We start from the raw sequence: 19,294 nt of genomic DNA on the forward strand, positions 1-19,294 counted from the left end.
ACAAGAATTATAGGCTCAACACCATCTCCCAATCTTCACCAATGTGATATACATAAATTCAAAAATCAAAGCTTTGGAATAGATGATGAATTAGCCACCCTTCACATAATAATAAATGAATAATAGAAAATGTAAAATCATGAAAATTTTCAACACGATTTCCAAGAATTAATACCACATGGAATTGCATTTTCGCAAATCTTATTAATTCAGTGGAAGCCAAGTATTTTCCCCTAACATCTTACTAAAGAATTGAATCTTTATATCGGAACACAAATTTTCATTTGACAAACTTATATACTTAGCCCTTTTTTCAATTATTATAATATATGAATTGAAGAAAAGTTGTTAAAGAGAAGGAGTAATAATTTGAAGGAAAGTAACTTTTTTCAAATAAAGGGTAGTTGATGTCACTTGCTCTGTGTTCTGTTATAATCAGTGTGTTACAGTACTTTCTGTCATTGTATAGCTGTGAAATTATGGACTATCCAAATCTGATAATAAGATACTGCATAAGAATGGAAGCAAACGCTCCAAAGAAGAAAAAGGCACTGAGAAAAAGGTAGTTATAGTTTTTTTTTTGGTATACGTGATATATTGAAGTTTCATGGAGAAAGACTTGTTGATGCATATGTATATAGAGACAATTAATAAAACATTGCCAACATATTAAGATTTCAATTCTAATTAAAATTTAGTCCTAAATGATAGCAGCAAAAAATATAAATACAATTCTCTTTAGATCTGACGTGGCGTATGTATCTTCATGCAAATTTTTCTAGGTTTCACTTACCAAAGTACTATTGTTTCAGCCCTAGATTACCGAACCTACTAATTTATAGGATCCAACAGTCCTATTAGCTAATTTTGGTTTATAAGTTAAATTAAATAAAGTAATGGGATTAGATGTCTCCCTTTCTGTCTCATTTTAGATTCACACACAATTTGATTGACTAGGAATCCATCATTTTATGAGTTATTTTAAAGTTTCTATAAGAAGATTTTTTATAAGATAGATAAATTTGTTATTAAAATGTTTTGAGTTATTCAAACACCATTATAAACCATAAGTTTTTTTAAACTAAAGGTGCAAAAACTAAAACGTAATTTGAAATAACAAGTAAAACGATAGATGAAACGAGATTAATGGGAGTTCAATAAGGTGACTAAGTTTGAGAGTTGAGATTCTCTGAGTGGGATCAGTCTTCTCTGACTGAATTAATTAGCATTAATAACTTAATTCAATTAAATTAGAAGTTGATTATAGTATTAAATAAATGAGAATAAAATATATTTCAGTATAAGAAGATAAATAATTTCTGTAGGTTACTAAAATTATGACATGTGTCCTATTTCATAATTTTCTATAAATATTTATAAAACTTAACAAAATAGTATAAATATCATACTTAAATTGGAGTGAGGAGATAAATTATTTTGGGCGCGGTGTATACTGTCACGACCGTTAGAGGTAAACAGTGGAACACAAGTGAATGAGAATAGTGTTGTTGGCGTATTGGCATTGTGATTGATGCATGCATGCAAGCCTTGAGCCACCAAAATTATAGAGAAGCTCCGGCACTTGTCATTTTGGAGTAAAAGTGTATCTTTATTAAACGAGTCAGCGCAGCATGCGTATACTTCTACAATGTTTTTTTGTTATCTTAGAATAGCATGAAAAGAGATAATATTTGTTGAACTAGATTGTCACAGAAGAATTTTAATTATTGAAGAGTTTTATTGTTACTGGGATATGAAAAGAGCAAAGAGTCACAAGTGAGATACAATATCTTAAACTAATATCTTAAGATACTAGTTTTATAAAAAATTTCTATTTATAAATTTTTTCATTTCTTCTATGCATATCCAGTATGAAACTTTACACATGAATAAATCTAACTTTTCTTCCAAAATTCTAAGTGTTTGCTTATTTTTATCTATTAAATGCATTATTCAATTTCGTTTGATAATAGTTTAATACTAATTTTTATTAAGCATTCGTTTTAATGATAATAACTTATTTTTTTAAACTTAAGACCCTATTAGAATCAGACAATATCGTGCTTATAGTTTTTCAGATATCTTATATTAAAGTCACATTTAGTAAAAATAATAAAGTAATTTATGACTTGTAAAAAGTAGAAAACTAATATTAGAAAGCTACTTGAGGTAACATTAAGAAAATGAATAAACTTTCAATAATTAGTCTAATAATTTTATATTTCAAAATATTCAAAAATATCATTAGTTATCTCTAACTAAAAACTCTAATATATTTTTTTTTAATTTCAGTCATGGCTTTCTGAGCATCTTTTGTGGCAACCCATTGTGAAATTAAATTGGCCATTAGTTCCATTCCAAAATCTGCATTCCACGGTCCCCTCTCTGTTTACCAGTGGAAGACAAAAACAATTAAGAAGGGGCAGGCCTCGTTTTCTGGGCCCAATCATTATCAAAGCTATGACCCATACAAGATGATGGGTCAACTTAGATTCTCCAAGCCCATATCTGTTTATAGGAATTTTTATAATTTTTCTTCCGATTAAATAACACATTTTGATCGGCTTAGGATACCATTAGAAAGAGATGTAAATCACACTGTTCATGTCTTGACAAAGAAATCCAAATGGAGTGAAAACATGTAAAATTATGCAACGATTTTATTTATACAACTCACGGACATGTAATATACATAGGGGGATTTTCTTTTATAGGGGACCTTGAGGGATATTTCAATGTAGAGGTATTATAAACTTTGAAATGAGGTCCCCTCATATAAATAACTATGATATGATCAAAAAATAAATTAATAAATAAAATTGTTTTGTGGATTATTATTGTGAATAAAAATAAAAGTGAGTGGAGATTAAGTAGAATGTATAAGAGAGAGTTCTAAGCGACCAGTCCACTCTTCACCTGGTTTTAAGGTTATTGGTTTTTCAATTGCTGCACCATCAACACACACCATTTGCTTGTATTCTTCATCCCCTAAATCCACCATCGACTTTGCTTTCTTCTCCCACGGATTCCACACAACTATCCATTAATAGTAACAAATATCAATTCAGGTTTATTTATGTCACCAAATCACATCAACTTAACAACACACATAAGCATTGCTAACATAACAATATCATCAATTGATAACATTTCTTTGTATGGTATTGAATTTTGAGATGGAAAGTGTTCCCTGGGTACACATATATTGTTTCACAAATTGTGCCACATAAGCTTGTAGTACATGCAGTAGAGTGACACAATTTGTGAGACAACGGATGTTGTCCCGTGTTCCCTATAGAGAAGCTTACCCACATCCGGAAGTCCATCCTTTCGTATAACAAATGTCCGCTTCCTTTCGTGATCTAGAACAGCTACCATATTGGAAGAATCAATATAAACCCGGTCCACCTAAAACATTGTGAAACACCATCTTAGCAAGCTTATTAGAGTATCAGAACATATGTTTGGTTTAACAGAACTCCAAGAAAATTCATATCTCTGTGTCCCAAGTAAATCACATTAAAACAAGTAATAAAAAATATTATTTTTTATATTTATGCTTTTTTTATTTTGATATAACTAGTACATAATGAGACACCAAATCTTGGGAGAAGTGATATGCTCTCTGTTGTCTCACCTCTGACTCAAATGTCAAAGCATCTCCTTGTTCTGTGAAGCGTTTTTTCTCGCATAGGTTATCTAGGTAGTCAAGAGTTTCCAACCCTTCTACCCTCACTTCACTGTCAGCAATCCACACAGGTCAAGGTTATGGTTATTCAAAGATCACAACACAATAGAAAAGACTAGATACATTAAAACATACACACATACATACATACCTGATATCCGAGATCGAGAAATATGTATGATACCCAAAAGAGAAACTGAAAGGCTTGCTATTGACATTCCTGATCCGAGATATCATAGTTAGATAGCCATCTACTGCTAAAGAGACCCTTAGGCGAAACTCGAAGCTGAATCAAATATAAACATGATTAACAATATACACATTTCAAAACATCAAGTAGAATGAGATATATTAATATTTATGCTAGGCTATATGCAATGCAAAAGAAATGATAAAATTCTTCTGACTAATATACCTGTGTGGCCATAGCTTATGATCATCTTCAGATGGTATAAGCAACAAGTCAATATAGGCATTTCCATTGGAATAATTAGGAAGAGGTGGAGGGTTTTGATCTATAGCCCAGATCTTGTTCCTAGCAAATCCATGTTGTTCTAGTGATCCACGGTTTCCAAACTGAGAAAATTGCACCAAACCCACTTGTTATCTATATGTACCAATCAATGTTTATGATCAAACAATTCCATCGAGTTGAGTATGATTGTATGTGTGATAGCATCTACTATACTGGGAATATCAATGAACCCGATTATTGAAATTGCTCATGATACCCTTTTTTTAGCTTCTATTAATTCAGTATTAGGTATTATTATCTAACATTAAGAGGTCATACCTGTGGAAAACATATTGGAATTCCTCCTCGTACTGGTTTCGGAGGATTGAAGATTGCCTGAATTGAAATACAAAAATGTCATATAGAAACAAATTACTAACTCAATTGAAGAATAGTTAATAATTGCTCTGAAAACAAACACAATTTCACAAAACCTCATTTACCTTGTTACTAGTGAACAATAATTCCTCACCATTTTCTGTTTTCCATGAAAGGACCTGGCCTCCATGCAAGCTAACCTGAAAATATGTGACACACTAACATCAACTGCGAATCCAGAAGTTTGATTAAGAGGGGCCAAAACAAAAATTTACTATGATCTCATAAATATTATATGAACAAATTTGATATATAACTAACACTATAGTATAAACTGTCTCAATCAAGTGCTTGATTTTGTAAAAGAGTTAAAAGAATCTGACTTTTGCAGAAGCTCCTCGCTGGTTTCGAAGAACAACTTGTTCTATTCCATTCTTGTCCTTGATAACTTCAACTGCTGCTCTATTATCACTTTCTGCACTGGAATGATTCATCTCCAAAATTTACACAATTCAAGAATCAAGAAACTGAATCTTTCTCTCTTCCTAAGTTGTTAAGGACATAAAAATGATCCCTTTGACGTTAATAATGTCAAGTTTGAGGTGTCAGAATTGGTTCAGCAGTCACGGAAGCAGGTAAAAAATCATGAGCTTCTCATGAGTCATGACACATGTCTTGTGACAAACCAAGCTTCTTTTTTCGTGAAAATTGAAAACAAAAGACCAACAACCTTAGACACAGGTTTCAGAAAGAAGGGTTATGGTTTTTTTCTCTTTCCAAATCTATTGCTTCTAAATAAATAAGATCAGTTTATAATGTGTATAGAGGAGAGAAGAGGCTAATAGGTAACTACTAAATTCAATTCTAACAGATACAAACTCAGAAGGGTAATAAATTTATAGTTCAGTTCTGTCTAACTGAAAAAATAAATTGAAGTCTTACCTAAGGAAGAAGCACCATGCTTCAAAGTCAATACTCTTACCAGATTTGTGATTTTTTTAATATGTTTTTATTTATAACCTTTGAGTACGATTTACAATACTATTTAGTGGCATTAGCTAAAGGAATCTATTTCAATAAATTATTAATCTATATACTTGCAATAAGCTTGTAAATGCAGCATATATAGTTATATTTTTTTTTGGTTTCCCACATATATCCTCGCACTGGAGGCAATCCTGTCTGAGCCAGGCACATCCACAAGTAAGTGAGGCTAACTCTCCCAACGGGTATTTTTTTCATCCACAAAACTTAAACCCGGGTTCTTGTTTAAGGGGAATCAAACATGTACCACTTAAACCAACGTCCGTTGGTAGCATAGCTTATATAAAACATGCACGAACGTGACTAGAGTTAAGAAAATAAAAAGGAAAATCAACTTATGAAATATGATTGCACGTTGCAACCAAAATAGAACGTGTATGCAATAAAAATTAAATAATTTTCTGATTTTTAATTAATAAAATGTGAACAATTGGGTGCATTATCTTAGACTGAGAGTAACTAATAATAATTTACTATTATGACATTGTAAAGTCAGAAGCAAAGTCGAGGTTCAAACTTCGTGAAAGAATTTACTAAGAATAAATGCTTAGTAGTTTTTCTCTATCTTTCATATAGCTGCAAGCCAAAATCAATTGTATAGCTTTTGAGAAACTTCGTGGAAGTTGCCTCCAATAACTTCTAGTTTTAACCAGAATACTTCCAATATTATGCTTCAAAATACTAACAAATTCTTGGTATAAATATATAAAAACATTAGATCTCAAATGAGTAAAATATAAGAGATCTTTTTTACCAATTTATTATATATTAAATGAAAATCAGATCCCAATTCAAGCTATAAGAAAAATGATCCTACTATTTTATATTTATAAAACGGATTCTACGAAAATAAGATCCTAATTCAAGCTATAACAGGTACATATAAGACATGTACATATCAAATATTTTTCTCATTCCCCAAAATAATAGTAAATAAAAGTTTTTAATCCTTTTAAATTGTTAATTCAATGAATATATAAGTATTTGGTTGATTATGCTTGAAACTATCAATCATTTCTCTTGTTTAAAACTATGAATTTTAATAAACTAACATAATATAAGAATATTTTTTATTTTAAAAAAAATGTAATTAATTAAAATAAAATAGGGGGTGTTAAAATGAAAGGTTCTTATCCACAAGCAAAGGCAAGAGATAAGGCCAACAAAGTTGCATGATTGGAGAATTTGAAATCTAATCCATTCATAAAATTTGTCACCCACCAGGAACAAAAATATCAGGTGGTAATTTTACCCTTTTTGTTTGTAGCATTGATTGATTTTATAAAAATATAAAAAGTGGTAGCTATCATTGGATCTTCATGATGTAACATGTAAATAAAGTGCAGAGGATAAAAAATATCAAAAATCTTAAAACCATCATAAATCAAATGTTCATAGAATTCTCAAAAGTTAGTAATATGTAGCTTAAAAAAATAATATTGAAGAAGCACATAGTTCTCACTCAAGGGTGAAGTCTCACATTATATATGTGGAAAGAAGTCAAAAAGTTTATAAAAAAAGAAAGGCTTATAATCACTTGCGATTATCCACTCTTCCCATACCCATATAATAATGAAACTTTCCTGTAGTTGGATGCTCCCTGGTCGTAGTCTAATCCAACAAGGAAGACATACACTGTAATTTATTAATCCTAACTTAGTTGACAACTAATTCCATTGCATGATGCTCTATGGCTCTATGCATCGTGGTTTGAGCAATGTACAATCACAAGAGTGTGTTCAAAATATCCATCCACTAAATATGTTGTTTATATTTAAGATACAAAAAAAATCTCAATCATTCCTAAGTACACAAAAAATCTCATTTTATCAACCTAGGGTAAAAAAAAATGTAGTTTAAGAAGGATGGAATAGAGCGATTTAATTACATTACAAGATTCATGAGAATATTTCTATTAAACCTTAAAACAAACATGACGATATTTTATAACTCCCTTCACAGGAAATGACATAATAATATTTCTTAAAACAAAGGCCCCTAATGTATATTTTACATAACTCAAACTCATAAAACCAGTAGATTAATTTGGATTGATCTTTGATAGGTTTGTATAGTGGTTGGTGTCAAAAACAGTATATTTGTTACATTCTATTTATTTTTAATAATTAAAAAATAAACAAACTTAAAGTAAAACAAAATCAATAAAGTTCAAAGTAGAACAAAATCAATAAAGTTCAAAGTAAAACAAAATCAATAAAGTTCAAAGTAAAACAAAAGAATCTAAAATAAATATCTTTGCATATTTTCCGGAAATAAAATAAAAGAAGAGTATTGAGACTGGAAAGTGGTTAACAAATACGTGGCTGTCTTATCATACATATAATAACTCCCTGATCTAGAAACCAATTTTGGATCTTCCCCGATTTCGAAAATGAACGATTCAAATGTCTCCAAACAAATCCAGCAAATGGTGCGTTTTATCCAGCAAGAAGCTGAGGAGAAAGCCAACGAGATCTCTGTCTCCGCCGAAGAAGTAACTAAATAACTATTTCATGTTTCAGTTACTGTTTTACTTCAGATCCTTCATTTCTATGCTTTTCTTCATTTTTAGGAATTCAACATCGAGAAGTTGCAGTTGGTTGAAACAGACAAGAAGAAGATTCGCCAAGAGTACGAGCGCAAAGAGAAGCAAGTTGATATTCGCAAGAAGATGTATGTTTCTTATTTCATCACTTAATTCCCAAGTTCACATCAATATTCCATCGATTTTCACTTATTTAAGGATTTCTAATACTGTTTGATCTTGAGTTTTTCACTATAATTCTCAATTTATTTGTTCAGATAACTGTTGATCCTTTTTTTTGTGTTTTGTTATACTAACGCAAAGATTGATGACGTTTTGATAATTATTTTATACTGATCAGTGATCACTGTTAAAGCTTGGCTTCTAGTCAAAGTTTCGCGGATCTCTTTGGTTTCTTGTAGCAAAAACTAACCTAACCGTATCATGTATTCATTTCCAAATTATCAGCATCTAAGAACTAAGAAGCAATAGATACAACGTTGATATGAAAAAAAAAAAATCCTAAAATAGTTACATGATATATAGGTGAAAAGTATCTAAAATGTAACGCATATGGTATGTATTGGGGTACCGGTGCATCAGCCATTTTAAAGTATCCGTGCTGCGTAGATTAACATATGTCAAATTTGCATAACTGCTTGCATTTAATGTTACTGCCATAGTATAATGAATGAATTATTTTGTTTGTTTTCTAAATAATAATGATAAGTGAGATTGGGTGTTTAGTTTTCGGGATGTAATTAGCGTAATACTATTTCACTTTGAAAAGTTGGTGCTGGTTGAGATGGTTTAAGTTTCATGACACAATTGTTTGTTACAGTGAGTACTCAATGCAATTGAATGCTTCTCGGATAAAAGTTCTCCAGGCACAAGATGACGTTGTTAATAATATGAAAGATGCTGCAGCGAAGGAACTTTTGAATGTGAGCGGTGATCATCATGTGTACAGAAATATTCTAAAGGATCTCATACTTCAGGTAAGTTAACATTTTATTGTTCTGCACCTAATTATGATTTAACCATGCCATTTTTTCTCTAAGTATTCTTTTTAGATTATTTTTCACATTCTGAATTTTAGTATATGCATAGAGGATTACTTGGGATGACACTATCACACCTATAAGGCTATGACTAATATGTTTTTGAAGAGAAACTTTTCGCAATTTCCTGGTGACAGAGATGAACTATTTTCATTGTCTCAATTTATAACTACTTGCTCAGATGGCACTGACCACTGTCTTTGCCACCATTTGTTTGATCATATGTGGGTTCACTCCCCAGTCCCCACCCACCCCATTTCCTTTCCTATTTTTCAGGTTTACATGGATTTTTAAGTCCTTCGTAACTCAAGAAAAAATGTCCTTGCAAATTTGATGTTATTTTGTAGACTTGAAACTCTGTACATGGATAGTATAATATGAGTATTTTGTTTGACAGAGTTTGCTGAGGCTGAAAGAGCCTTCAGTCTTATTGCGATGCCGGGAAGATGACCTGCAATTGGTAGAGTCTGTGTTGGATTTAGCTGTCCAGGAATATGCTGAAAAAGCAAATGTTCATCCACCAGAGATTATTGTTGACAAAGAAGTCTATCTTCCACCTGCACCCAGCGATGATGATTCACATGCTCTCCACTGGTAATGTTATTGTTATAATTAAACCCTGCAGAACTGTTTGATTTCACCTACATGTTCATTATTAAACCATTCTGATCCCCTATGTAGGATTTAGAGAAGTTTTTGTTATAAAATTGTCTGGCTCCATTATTAAGGGCCTTGCTTATAGTTCTTGCCCATTCATTCATTTTCTTGATTATTTGTGAAAAATTATCTTTAGTTTTAAAAAAGAACCATGCTGATAAAATCTTGTAATTAACCAACTTTTAGTGTATGTAGTTCACTGAGGATGCTTTCTGAAATTGTACTAGCTGCCTAGCTGCTTTATATTAAGATATTAGTTTCCTTATAGTTGATTATATTTGTCATTGCTCAGCTCTGGAGGGGTGGTCATGGCTTCTCGAGATGGAAAAATTGTGTTTGAAAATACGCTTGATGCAAGATTGGATGTGGTGTTCCGTAAGAATCTTCCAGAGGTAAAATTTTTGCTATGGAATATTAGGCTTTTGTTATTGATTAGTAAAGCTTTGCATAGCGGTTATCTTGCTCTGTGCTGTGTCATTTATGTCAGATAGTTGCTGCATAATTCTTTGTTTTGTTCGGATTTCATAGTATTTTATGACAGAAAGCTAGTTATTGTCAAGAAGCTCATGGTTATTCTGTTATAATCATCAACTGTAAAAGAATATTGGGCTTTAATATTGTGATAAAATATTTTAGGTGCATGCACAAACTGCGAGGGACAACTGGGGCATAACTGGAATGAGGGACAATAAAGGGGGTAGGGTGGACATTAGGATTAATGTTTGCTGTTGAATAGGGGAAGGGGATGAAATTCTTCAAGCAAAACTCTGAGCTAGCCACTGTTAAGCAAATGAGCTATCGCATTTTTGTCCCACTTTGCTTTCTCATTGTTTTTTCGGGTAATGCAGAGCATATCTTTACACCCCCAGTATTCGCTAGATTAGTCCAAATATCCCTTTCCCGGATTTTCATTTCCCTTTTTTTCTCCTACCTAAGGAGATATGCCCCATATTACCATTAGTGCCCAACTTTCCTATGCCTCTTTCCCTCTTCAGTCTATTGCATTGTCATCTTTGCATACTTGTTGCTAAAAGTGGAAGTTTTTGGACTGTCACGACTCATGCGTCTTAATGAAGTTTTGTAATTATTCTGTGATTTATTATTTATTTAACTCTTAAGTAGTTTCGTATCAGCATTTTGGACTTGGGTGAACTGATTGCAGCTTGGGCATAATGCAAGAGTTTCGAAAATAAAACACTTGCTGCCCGACTATGCCTAATGTACCGAAAATAAAAGCTGGTTAACCATTCTAATGACACTAAACTATAAATGTTATTGCTCCTTATTGCAGATCCGCAAGCAGCTCTTTGCAGGAGCTGCTGCTTGAAGACTTTGGTTGTATTGTTTCGTTGCCCCTGGTAGAATATTTATATGCTGCTCCAAAGCTTGAATTCGACCAGAACATATTTCGTGCCATTGTGATATTAAGACCCTTTAAATAACTTCATTGTTTTGTTAAGACACTTATCATATCGTATTTGATGGGGCTTGCGATGTTCTAAAAGTTTTAGTAAGTTTTTTGCTTGACTATAAATGTTTGCTACAGCTAATTGCTGCTTATAACTCTTATTTAATAACTAAGTAGCAAATATATTGAACATTGTTGTCAATCCTGTGATGGAAGTATTACTGTTTTCATGGTGTTCTGCGCGCATATAAAATGTGGGTGAATACAAAAAGGTTTTTATAAGCAAAAATGTGAGGGAATATTATTGATAATACCAACAAAAAAAACTTCTTTTATAAGCACGTTTATGGGTTGTAGAATCCTACACTATTTCCCTTGAATAGCCGATATAAACCCTCCTGTTATCTGTTAAAGAGCACAGGAAATCTTAGCTTTGTGATTTTTTTTTTAAATTTAAATATGTATTTCATCATTGTCGAAGGCATCGTGGTACCATTATATCTTTTCTTTCAAATTTTCAAAATTTCACATTATGTATTATTGCATATATCACTTCATCATTAGGTCTAGAGGAAGCTGTTGTAAGATACGGTACAAGCTTGTTTCAAATAAAATAACAATCAATATCCTATTAAATAAGAAAAAACAATTTTACAACAATGTGTTAATTTAGTGATATAAGATCATACTAGATTTCTAATAGGACCAAAATGTCAGGTGTTCAATTCTTGGAACAACATTTATTAGGAGAATAATCACATATCCTGAAAAAGATTATTTCCTTACTAAAAGAGTAAGAAGATACTCCTAATAATACTAAAAATATAATAAGCATGTTAAAAATACTGAAAACTAATATTTTTTTGGGCAAGTGCATGCATACGGTGAGAACCCTGATTTTGAAGTAAATCTGGACCTTACAAATTTATGTTATTAAATAACTTCAACCTTGTTTGACAAAAATAAATAAATCATATATTAATATATTAATGTTTAGTAAAGAGACTTATTCTAATAAGATACGATTTCAACAAAATAAATGAAGAACAAGTTAAGCACACATTCCAAAAATATACTTGTCCCATTTAATAAAATAAAAATACAATGACTAAATATTCAAAGTAATGAATCAAACATTTTATGTATTTATTAGCATTTTGAATAAATTTAATATTAAAAATTAATAATGTCATCAATAAACATTATATAATGTAGACTAAAATATTAAAAGGGAATATATATAATTTATTATTGTTTATAGTTATAGATTTATTTTTTAGATAGATAATCAGAATATGATATAAGTTGTAAATACATATTCTTAGTCCAGATAAAATAAGACAACCAAAAATTACTCATTCTATACTAATTTCTTTTATTTATACAATTATTTTGACTGGCATGACCCAAAAACATAATTTTTAATTCAAAGAATTTAATATGATAAATTAATAATTTCATAAATAAAATGTATATTAAAATCAAAAGATATATATTTATTTGGAGTGATAATGATAAATTTAAGTTTAGAGAGAGAACATGATATAACTTGAACATATATAAAAAAACCAACCAATACAAAACTGTATCATGTGTTAATTTTAGTTCTCAAAAAAGTTGATCCGGTTCTTTTAGCAACATGACATGACAACATCTACACACTAGTATACATAATAAACCCCAAAGGTGAAACATATTACATATGTTACAGCTACACATGAAAATTTATGACCAAAGTAAAAATTTCATTGGAAAGGAGGAAGAGATAAGAGAGGATGTGCTGCATTATAAAGACCACCATCAACAGCATGCAAGGCTTTCAAAGAAGATAAGGAGAAAACTTGGAACACTGTCCCAGTTTTTAAGCCAAAGAATCCTCTAAAAGGACCCCTTCAAGGCTTTCAAACGAGACCGTTGTCCCTTGGACCTTGCTTCAAGAAGCTTGGCTTTCAAAGTATTCTCCCTTGATCCTGCATGCACTTTGGAAGTCTCTGATATGTCAACTTCTTGGGATTTAAGTTTTGTCATCCATTGTTTCAAGGGACTTGCCTGATTCCTCCATCCAGCATTGCTACAAGAAGCCTCGCCATAATTATTCTCGGCGTGTATGTTGCCACTATCTGATGTCAAAACTTGACCTCTGATCAGATTATCAACGATGTGGTTTTTACTAGAGCTGTGCAATTCACTTGGGTTGTTTTCTCTAATCTCACAAAGTTGTTCAGCTGGCTTTGTCTCTGTGGTCCTGCCCTCTTCGGCATCAATAGACTGAGACTTCTTATTTGGTTTAGAAGACATGGCCCAAGCCATCTGTTCTTCGAACTTCACTTGCAAGTTAGACAGATTGCGATATTTTAACCCTTCTTGAGTTATTGGTTTTTTCTTCACGTGGTTAGATTTCAATGCCTCGTCTAAATTATTGTCCAAGGGCTCCTCTTCAAGTAATTTAGATTCCTTATTGCTTGGTTTGTTCAACTCAAAACAGTTAGAATCACTGCCCACAGAATCATCATCACCGACATCTCGTGGTGCACTGACAGCATCATTCAGTCGGACAGATTCCAAGGAATTTCGGCGATTCCTTCCTACAAGATTTTCTGTATTCTTGCTATTTTGTTTAGCTTTAAGGAAAGTCTCTATTTCAAGGCTTAGTTTATCGACTATTGACTTCTTATCCACAATTCCATTCTGAGCTGCTTCTAGTTGCATTTGCATACGTTCGTCCAGCCATGATTCAGATATATGGAGAATCAGACGATCGTGGTCAGTCCCTTGATCCCAATCCTTATCAGACTTCTGTTTCAGAACATGTACCTCTTGTTCGTATTCATTTATTCCTCGAGCAAATTCATCACAGAGGTCCTCCGTTAATTTTCTTCTTGCCCTCTCTTGCTCCAATTCTTTCAGAGCATTAGCAAAAGAAGACTTCACCTCAGAAAGCTCCCGAGCTAATTTCCTGTGTATGCTCTCTGACCGTTTTCTTAATTTCCTCTCATCCTCAAGTTCATCCCTCACAGATTGAACAGCAGCATGGAGTCGATCCTGTTCCTTACTTTTCCTAACCAATTTATCCTCTGCAACTTGTTTCATAAGGTCATCAATCTCATGTCGATCTGCTTGTCGGTCTCGAAGCAATTCTTTGACCCTGATTCGTGCATGATCTAGCTCGGCTTTTAATGCTTTTATCAAGGAAATGTTGGAAGCATGCTGTTCTTCCAAGCTCCATATCCTGTTCAACACTTTTAACAGTTCTGTAGATGTTTTGAGACCATAACGTGACTCCCTAATCCTTCCTTTGAGTTCCACGGAACTTGTAGGAGTGGCTGCAGGATTGTAAGGTGTCATCTGCAACGCAAGAAAGGGTGACTACAAAATGCAAAAAGCATTGTATAATAGATCCAATTATCGACAAGCTGCCAGAATAAAGTAGGGATAACTTTTATTATTTAGAGATCAATACTTTGCTAATTGACATGATTTATGGTAGAACATTATGTTGTCGTTCAATCCATGTAACCGACACACCTAGTGGGACTAAGGCTTGTTTGTTGTTGTACATGATAAACAAAGAATTTTGGCACTGGTGTTGTTCTTCTGACACTAATCTTTCTGAACACTTGAACATTAGTGGCCATTTATTCTTAACATAATTCTGCAAACAGTGACTCAAACTTCTCGATTAAATACAAAAATTCTATTTTAGTCATCATTCCGAAAAAATATTTTGGAAGCAAATTGAACTGCAGCATAACAGATATTGATATGTTACTTCATTACCTTCAATAAAATTGATCACTGGCCAAATTTCTTAGTATATTCTCCCATGATACAACACTATTAGATCATAATCAGAAAACCCATAATCAATATTTTACATTGCAATGGTGACTGAGTGAGACCTACTTTATATAGTATATACTATGCCAAAATAGTACATCTCCTAAAAAATATCACCTTTACTCAAAAGGAAATTGTCATGCGCATTTTCATATTTTGTTCGCAAAGTGTTAGACAGGAAAAAGAAAAGAAAAGGGAGGTTGGGGTTAGGCACGGGGTTGATGCTTACCTCCATGGAACTACCGTAACTTGCAGGAGATACCGGTTGCAGTGCATGGTTATTTCTCTCAATTGTCAGGTGATGCTGCATAAGTGATGCTGCAACATGCCTCTTCAAACTGCTTGCACTATCTGTCTGATGAAAGAGTAGATAAAATATCAGTTTAAACGAACTTTAGTTCTATCTGTCAGAATGGTCGAAAAATGCCAGTAATTGCTACCTCCATAATGTGCACCAAATAGCACAAGAGTTCACATTACCATTTAAACATGCCTCAGTGATTATAGAGGCAATGTTAAATCATAATTTTCATTCACAATGATCATGATTAGTATTATTTGAGCTTCAAAGAAAGGCAAAACAGAACCATCAATACAATGTGAAACCAAACAGTGAAAATAATCTACTCTTCTTTGTCATTTGCATGAGAAACAATAAAAATTAAACAAAACAAGAAACGTGAAACACTGATTCAGATAGAAAGTTGATGACAATTAAAATATTTAGATTGTGGCATCATATACAGTAATACATTACACAAGAAGGAGGAATAATAAACTAAAAATATAGAAGACAAGTCAACTTAGATCCTGAAAATTAATGAACTATTATTTATCAACCTAGAATCATAAATTATTATTTCTAAACATAGAATACATAAATCTCCCAGATCTTTCGAGGACTAAGAAAGGAATATATACACTATAATAATACTAAAAAAAGAAATATTTATAGACCAGATGACCAGACCATCAACCAAAATAGTAAAGACCCCAACAAGGCAAAATTGACCCTACTTTAAAAGCACCAAACCATAAACCAAAATAGCAAAGACCCCAACAAATCAAAACAACCCAATCAGGTTAAAAACACAAACTTTGGAAGAAAAGAGAAAGAGGGTAAGAGAAGTATAGATGAAAATGAAGTGCATACATGATGATCCGGTGAACTAAGAGAAGCATCACCCAAAAAGTTAGAAATTTCAGGAGCTACTATAGCCTTATCCTTGTGAAGATTATAATGGTGGCGGTGAAGTCTAGGGTCACCACCACCACCACCACCACCAACACCACGATGATGATGCATTTGAAAGTGTTGGTGGAATTCCCAGAGAGCCGCAGCGAGGTTTCTAGCAGACACAGTACTAGGAAGGAGTTGTTGTTGTTGTTGTTGGTCTTTGTTAATTTCCCAAAGTGTTTTCCAATAGGGCAATGGAGTACAAGTACCCTTACTTTTCCCTAACACTGCCCTCAACTTTTCTTCCAAATTTTCCTCCTTTTCCGCTTTCCCTTCCCCACTTTTCATCTCTCTCTTCCTTATTAATGTTTTTCTTTCTTTCTCTCTCATCAACTTCCTTGTATTCTTTTTATTTTTTATGTATTTTTTCCTTATTCTTTTTACCTGTTATATTACACGTGGGGTTATAATGTAAGAGTGTAAGTGTTACTGTTACTGTTGTGTCTGGTGACAATTTGTTCAGTTCAGTTACCACAGTGTTATATTTTCATATTTAACATTAACGCCAACACAATTGAAACAATTTCACATGCATCCCTTCCTTCTACCATTTAACAACTATGTTGTTCATTAATGGATAGATAAATACTTAATTTTATATGTATTTTTTAGATGATAAAAATATTATTTCATTGTATATAAAAAAGATGAAATATCTTATCATATAATTTTTTATTTTTCGTAGTACTTATCTTTCTTTAATAAAAAAGGCGTTACTCACCACCAAACATTCAGAAATTAGTAGTGTGGAAAAAGAAACAAATTTAATATGTGTATATTAACAATATAAATATTTTTTATATTGTGAGTAAATTATCTACCATATCAATTACCGTTGGCTCTCACATAAAAGTAGGGATGGCAAAAAAACTTGTACTCATGGGTACCCGCAGGTAAAATCCATACGGGTATTATGGTACTTGTGCCCGCGGGTATCCGTTATTTATATGATTAATATATTATATTTAATTAAAATAAAAAGTACATTGTTCTAACATTCATTACACTGTGTATATTTTTCCTTTTACTTTGTTTATATATTTATTGAGTTTGGTGGTGAAACACCCTCCAAATATTATTACATGTGTAGAAATGCACATGTTTTACAAAGAAAATATATATTTTTTTGTTTAGGAAATGAGAACAAAAAATCACATAAATAGAACACCAATAAATTTAGCATTTTTGTCAAATATTCAATCAAAAAGTAAAAAAAATAATTAAGTTTTATTTCATTTGAAACATAATAGAAGTAAAAAATTAAAAATTCATTTATAATATAGGAAATCCGTGGGTATCCAGAAATACCCGCACGCGGGTACCCGTACAGATACGAGCACGTATAAGTAATGTTCTCATATTTTGAAACAGGTAGCAGATAGCAGATAGCTACTACCCGTGCCAGTTGCCATTCCTAAATAAAAATAATACAAATGATTAATGTATTGACATTCTAAAAAAAACTTTACAATAACAATGGTAGATTTTAAGCTCCTTATTTAATCAAATACAACTCATATTTTGTAGTTCTAATTTAGTTGGGTTGATCTAAATGTAGTTTAATAACATTGATAATTCTACTTTTTAATCAATAAATAATCCTCTTCATAATATATACCTCTAGGTTTATATGTTAAAATATTACTTAAGCTTGGGAAAATGGTGAAAAGACTAAAGTATATCACAATTATAATATTTAATGGGATTATAATTTTTTATACAAAAAGTGTATCTAATTTCTTGGACCACCTTGACCCTTTACATTTTAATAATTATTAGAAGGTAGGGATGGTAAGAATGAACTAGACGACCATGTGGGAGCTCTTTTATTGAAAAGTTCTATATATTGCTAAACAATTATTTGTGATATTATTTTTATGAGTTTAAAATTTATGTATTGATAGTGTAAAATATTTTACACCGTAAATATATTATCTACCATTATTGTATTACTTTTTTTAGAATCAATGATGATAAATAAATCAATTATGAATCATTTGCTGATAATATAATCTTACATTGTCAGTGTATCGATATTAAATGATAGTTTTGCACCAATTGTAATTCTGTAATGAGACAAATAAAAAATTCAAACATACACCAAAAACAGAGAATTGGGACCATTATTTCATTAACACAAACGATTTACTAGTCGAATCTTATTAAGATCAAATCACCAACTATGTTCCATTACTACACAAAATGGGTAGTGTATGGTAAATTGGAATTAAACTGGTCATGAGATACAAATATAGCCATACATGGGTCATAAAATGGAATTGAAATATCAGTCCTTATAATACAATTTTGACAATATTCTCTATAATTAGAGAAATTCAAGCATTATTTATCTTTATATAGTGTTGTCATGTGTACTCACTTATCTATAATAGAGATTCATCACTACTCCATCTCATAAAAAGAGGGAAGTGAATTAATCATAATTACCGGCTTAGAAAATGGCTTCTTAAGAAATGGCTTCCAAAGAGGTGTTATCTAAAATAAAGTAAAAATTAAAATGAAATGATACTTATATTATTTTATTTATATTTGATATTTCTACCTTAAATTAAGTATAAAATAATAATTTATCTTCATTAATGTAGAAGATTTATACTCGGTTGGTGAAAGGTGGCGAATACTTTTTTTCCTTATCTAACCGACATAATATTGGTGGTATATACCTTTCTGAATGAAGATCTCATGTCCCAAAATAATAGTATCCAATAGAATATCCATAAAAATAATGCACTCCTTTTTTCTTCCTTGTCTAACCAAAACACAGAGAGTGAATATCCATAGAAATAATGCACTCACATTATTATTATTATCTCCCAAACCATTCGATACTTTCTCTCTTCCTTCTTCATCCACTCGCTCTAAAACACAGAGAGTGAATATCTTCCTTCCTAAATCGGTAGTTAGGCTATAAATAGAGAACTAGCTTCTCGGAAAAGAGAGAATTAATTGGGAATTAGAATTCTGCTTGTGGAATCAGACGAGGAT

The 19,294-nt window shown here is 31.8% G+C and overlaps 3 protein-coding genes and 1 long non-coding RNA gene across 5 annotated transcripts; 2 read left to right on the plus strand and 2 right to left on the minus strand.

Annotated features, from left to right (window-relative positions):
* Positions 2,844 to 19,151, minus strand: LOC109348602 (putative glucose-6-phosphate 1-epimerase). Of its 2 annotated transcripts, XM_019589100.1 has the most exons (9): positions 19,139 to 19,151; positions 4,904 to 5,065; positions 4,646 to 4,720; positions 4,482 to 4,538; positions 4,104 to 4,264; positions 3,840 to 3,974; positions 3,638 to 3,740; positions 3,309 to 3,408; positions 2,844 to 3,036 (listed from the first exon to the last, which is right to left on the minus strand). In XM_019589100.1, exons 2-9 carry the CDS (start codon positions 5,012 to 5,014, stop codon positions 2,867 to 2,869), a joined length of 912 nt encoding a protein of 303 aa, XP_019444645.1. In that variant the 5' UTR covers positions 5,015 to 5,065; positions 19,139 to 19,151; the 3' UTR covers positions 2,844 to 2,866. The 2 variants fall into 2 exon arrangements, with proteins under 2 accessions (XP_019444645.1, XP_019444646.1); XM_019589101.1 differs by lacking the exons at positions 2,844 to 3,036; positions 19,139 to 19,151 and adding an exon at positions 3,056 to 3,190 and having other exon boundaries at positions 3,293 to 3,408; positions 4,904 to 5,430.
* On the plus strand, positions 7,894 to 11,404 carry LOC109348603 (V-type proton ATPase subunit E-like). The gene is made up of 6 exons (XM_019589102.1): positions 7,894 to 8,058; positions 8,137 to 8,237; positions 8,930 to 9,086; positions 9,547 to 9,743; positions 10,099 to 10,198; positions 11,098 to 11,404. The coding sequence occupies exons 1-6, from the start codon at positions 7,957 to 7,959 to the stop codon at positions 11,131 to 11,133; spliced, it is 693 nt and encodes a 230-aa protein (XP_019444647.1). The 5' UTR covers positions 7,894 to 7,956; the 3' UTR covers positions 11,134 to 11,404.
* LOC109348604 lies at positions 10,205 to 11,031 on the plus strand. Its single transcript, XR_002107758.1, has 2 exons — positions 10,205 to 10,812; positions 10,883 to 11,031. It is a non-coding gene; the product is annotated as an uncharacterized LOC109348604 (long non-coding RNA).
* On the minus strand, positions 12,789 to 16,731 carry LOC109348600 (uncharacterized protein At5g41620-like). Its single transcript, XM_019589098.1, has 3 exons — positions 16,205 to 16,731; positions 15,281 to 15,406; positions 12,789 to 14,559 (listed from the first exon to the last, which is right to left on the minus strand). The coding sequence occupies exons 1-3, from the start codon at positions 16,616 to 16,618 to the stop codon at positions 13,093 to 13,095; spliced, it is 2,007 nt and encodes a 668-aa protein (XP_019444643.1). The 5' UTR covers positions 16,619 to 16,731; the 3' UTR covers positions 12,789 to 13,092.

Source organism: Lupinus angustifolius, chromosome LG06 (genome assembly GCF_001865875.1).
Source record: "Lupinus angustifolius cultivar Tanjil chromosome LG06, LupAngTanjil_v1.0, whole genome shotgun sequence".
Lineage (NCBI taxonomy): Eukaryota > Viridiplantae > Streptophyta > Magnoliopsida > Fabales > Fabaceae > Lupinus > Lupinus angustifolius.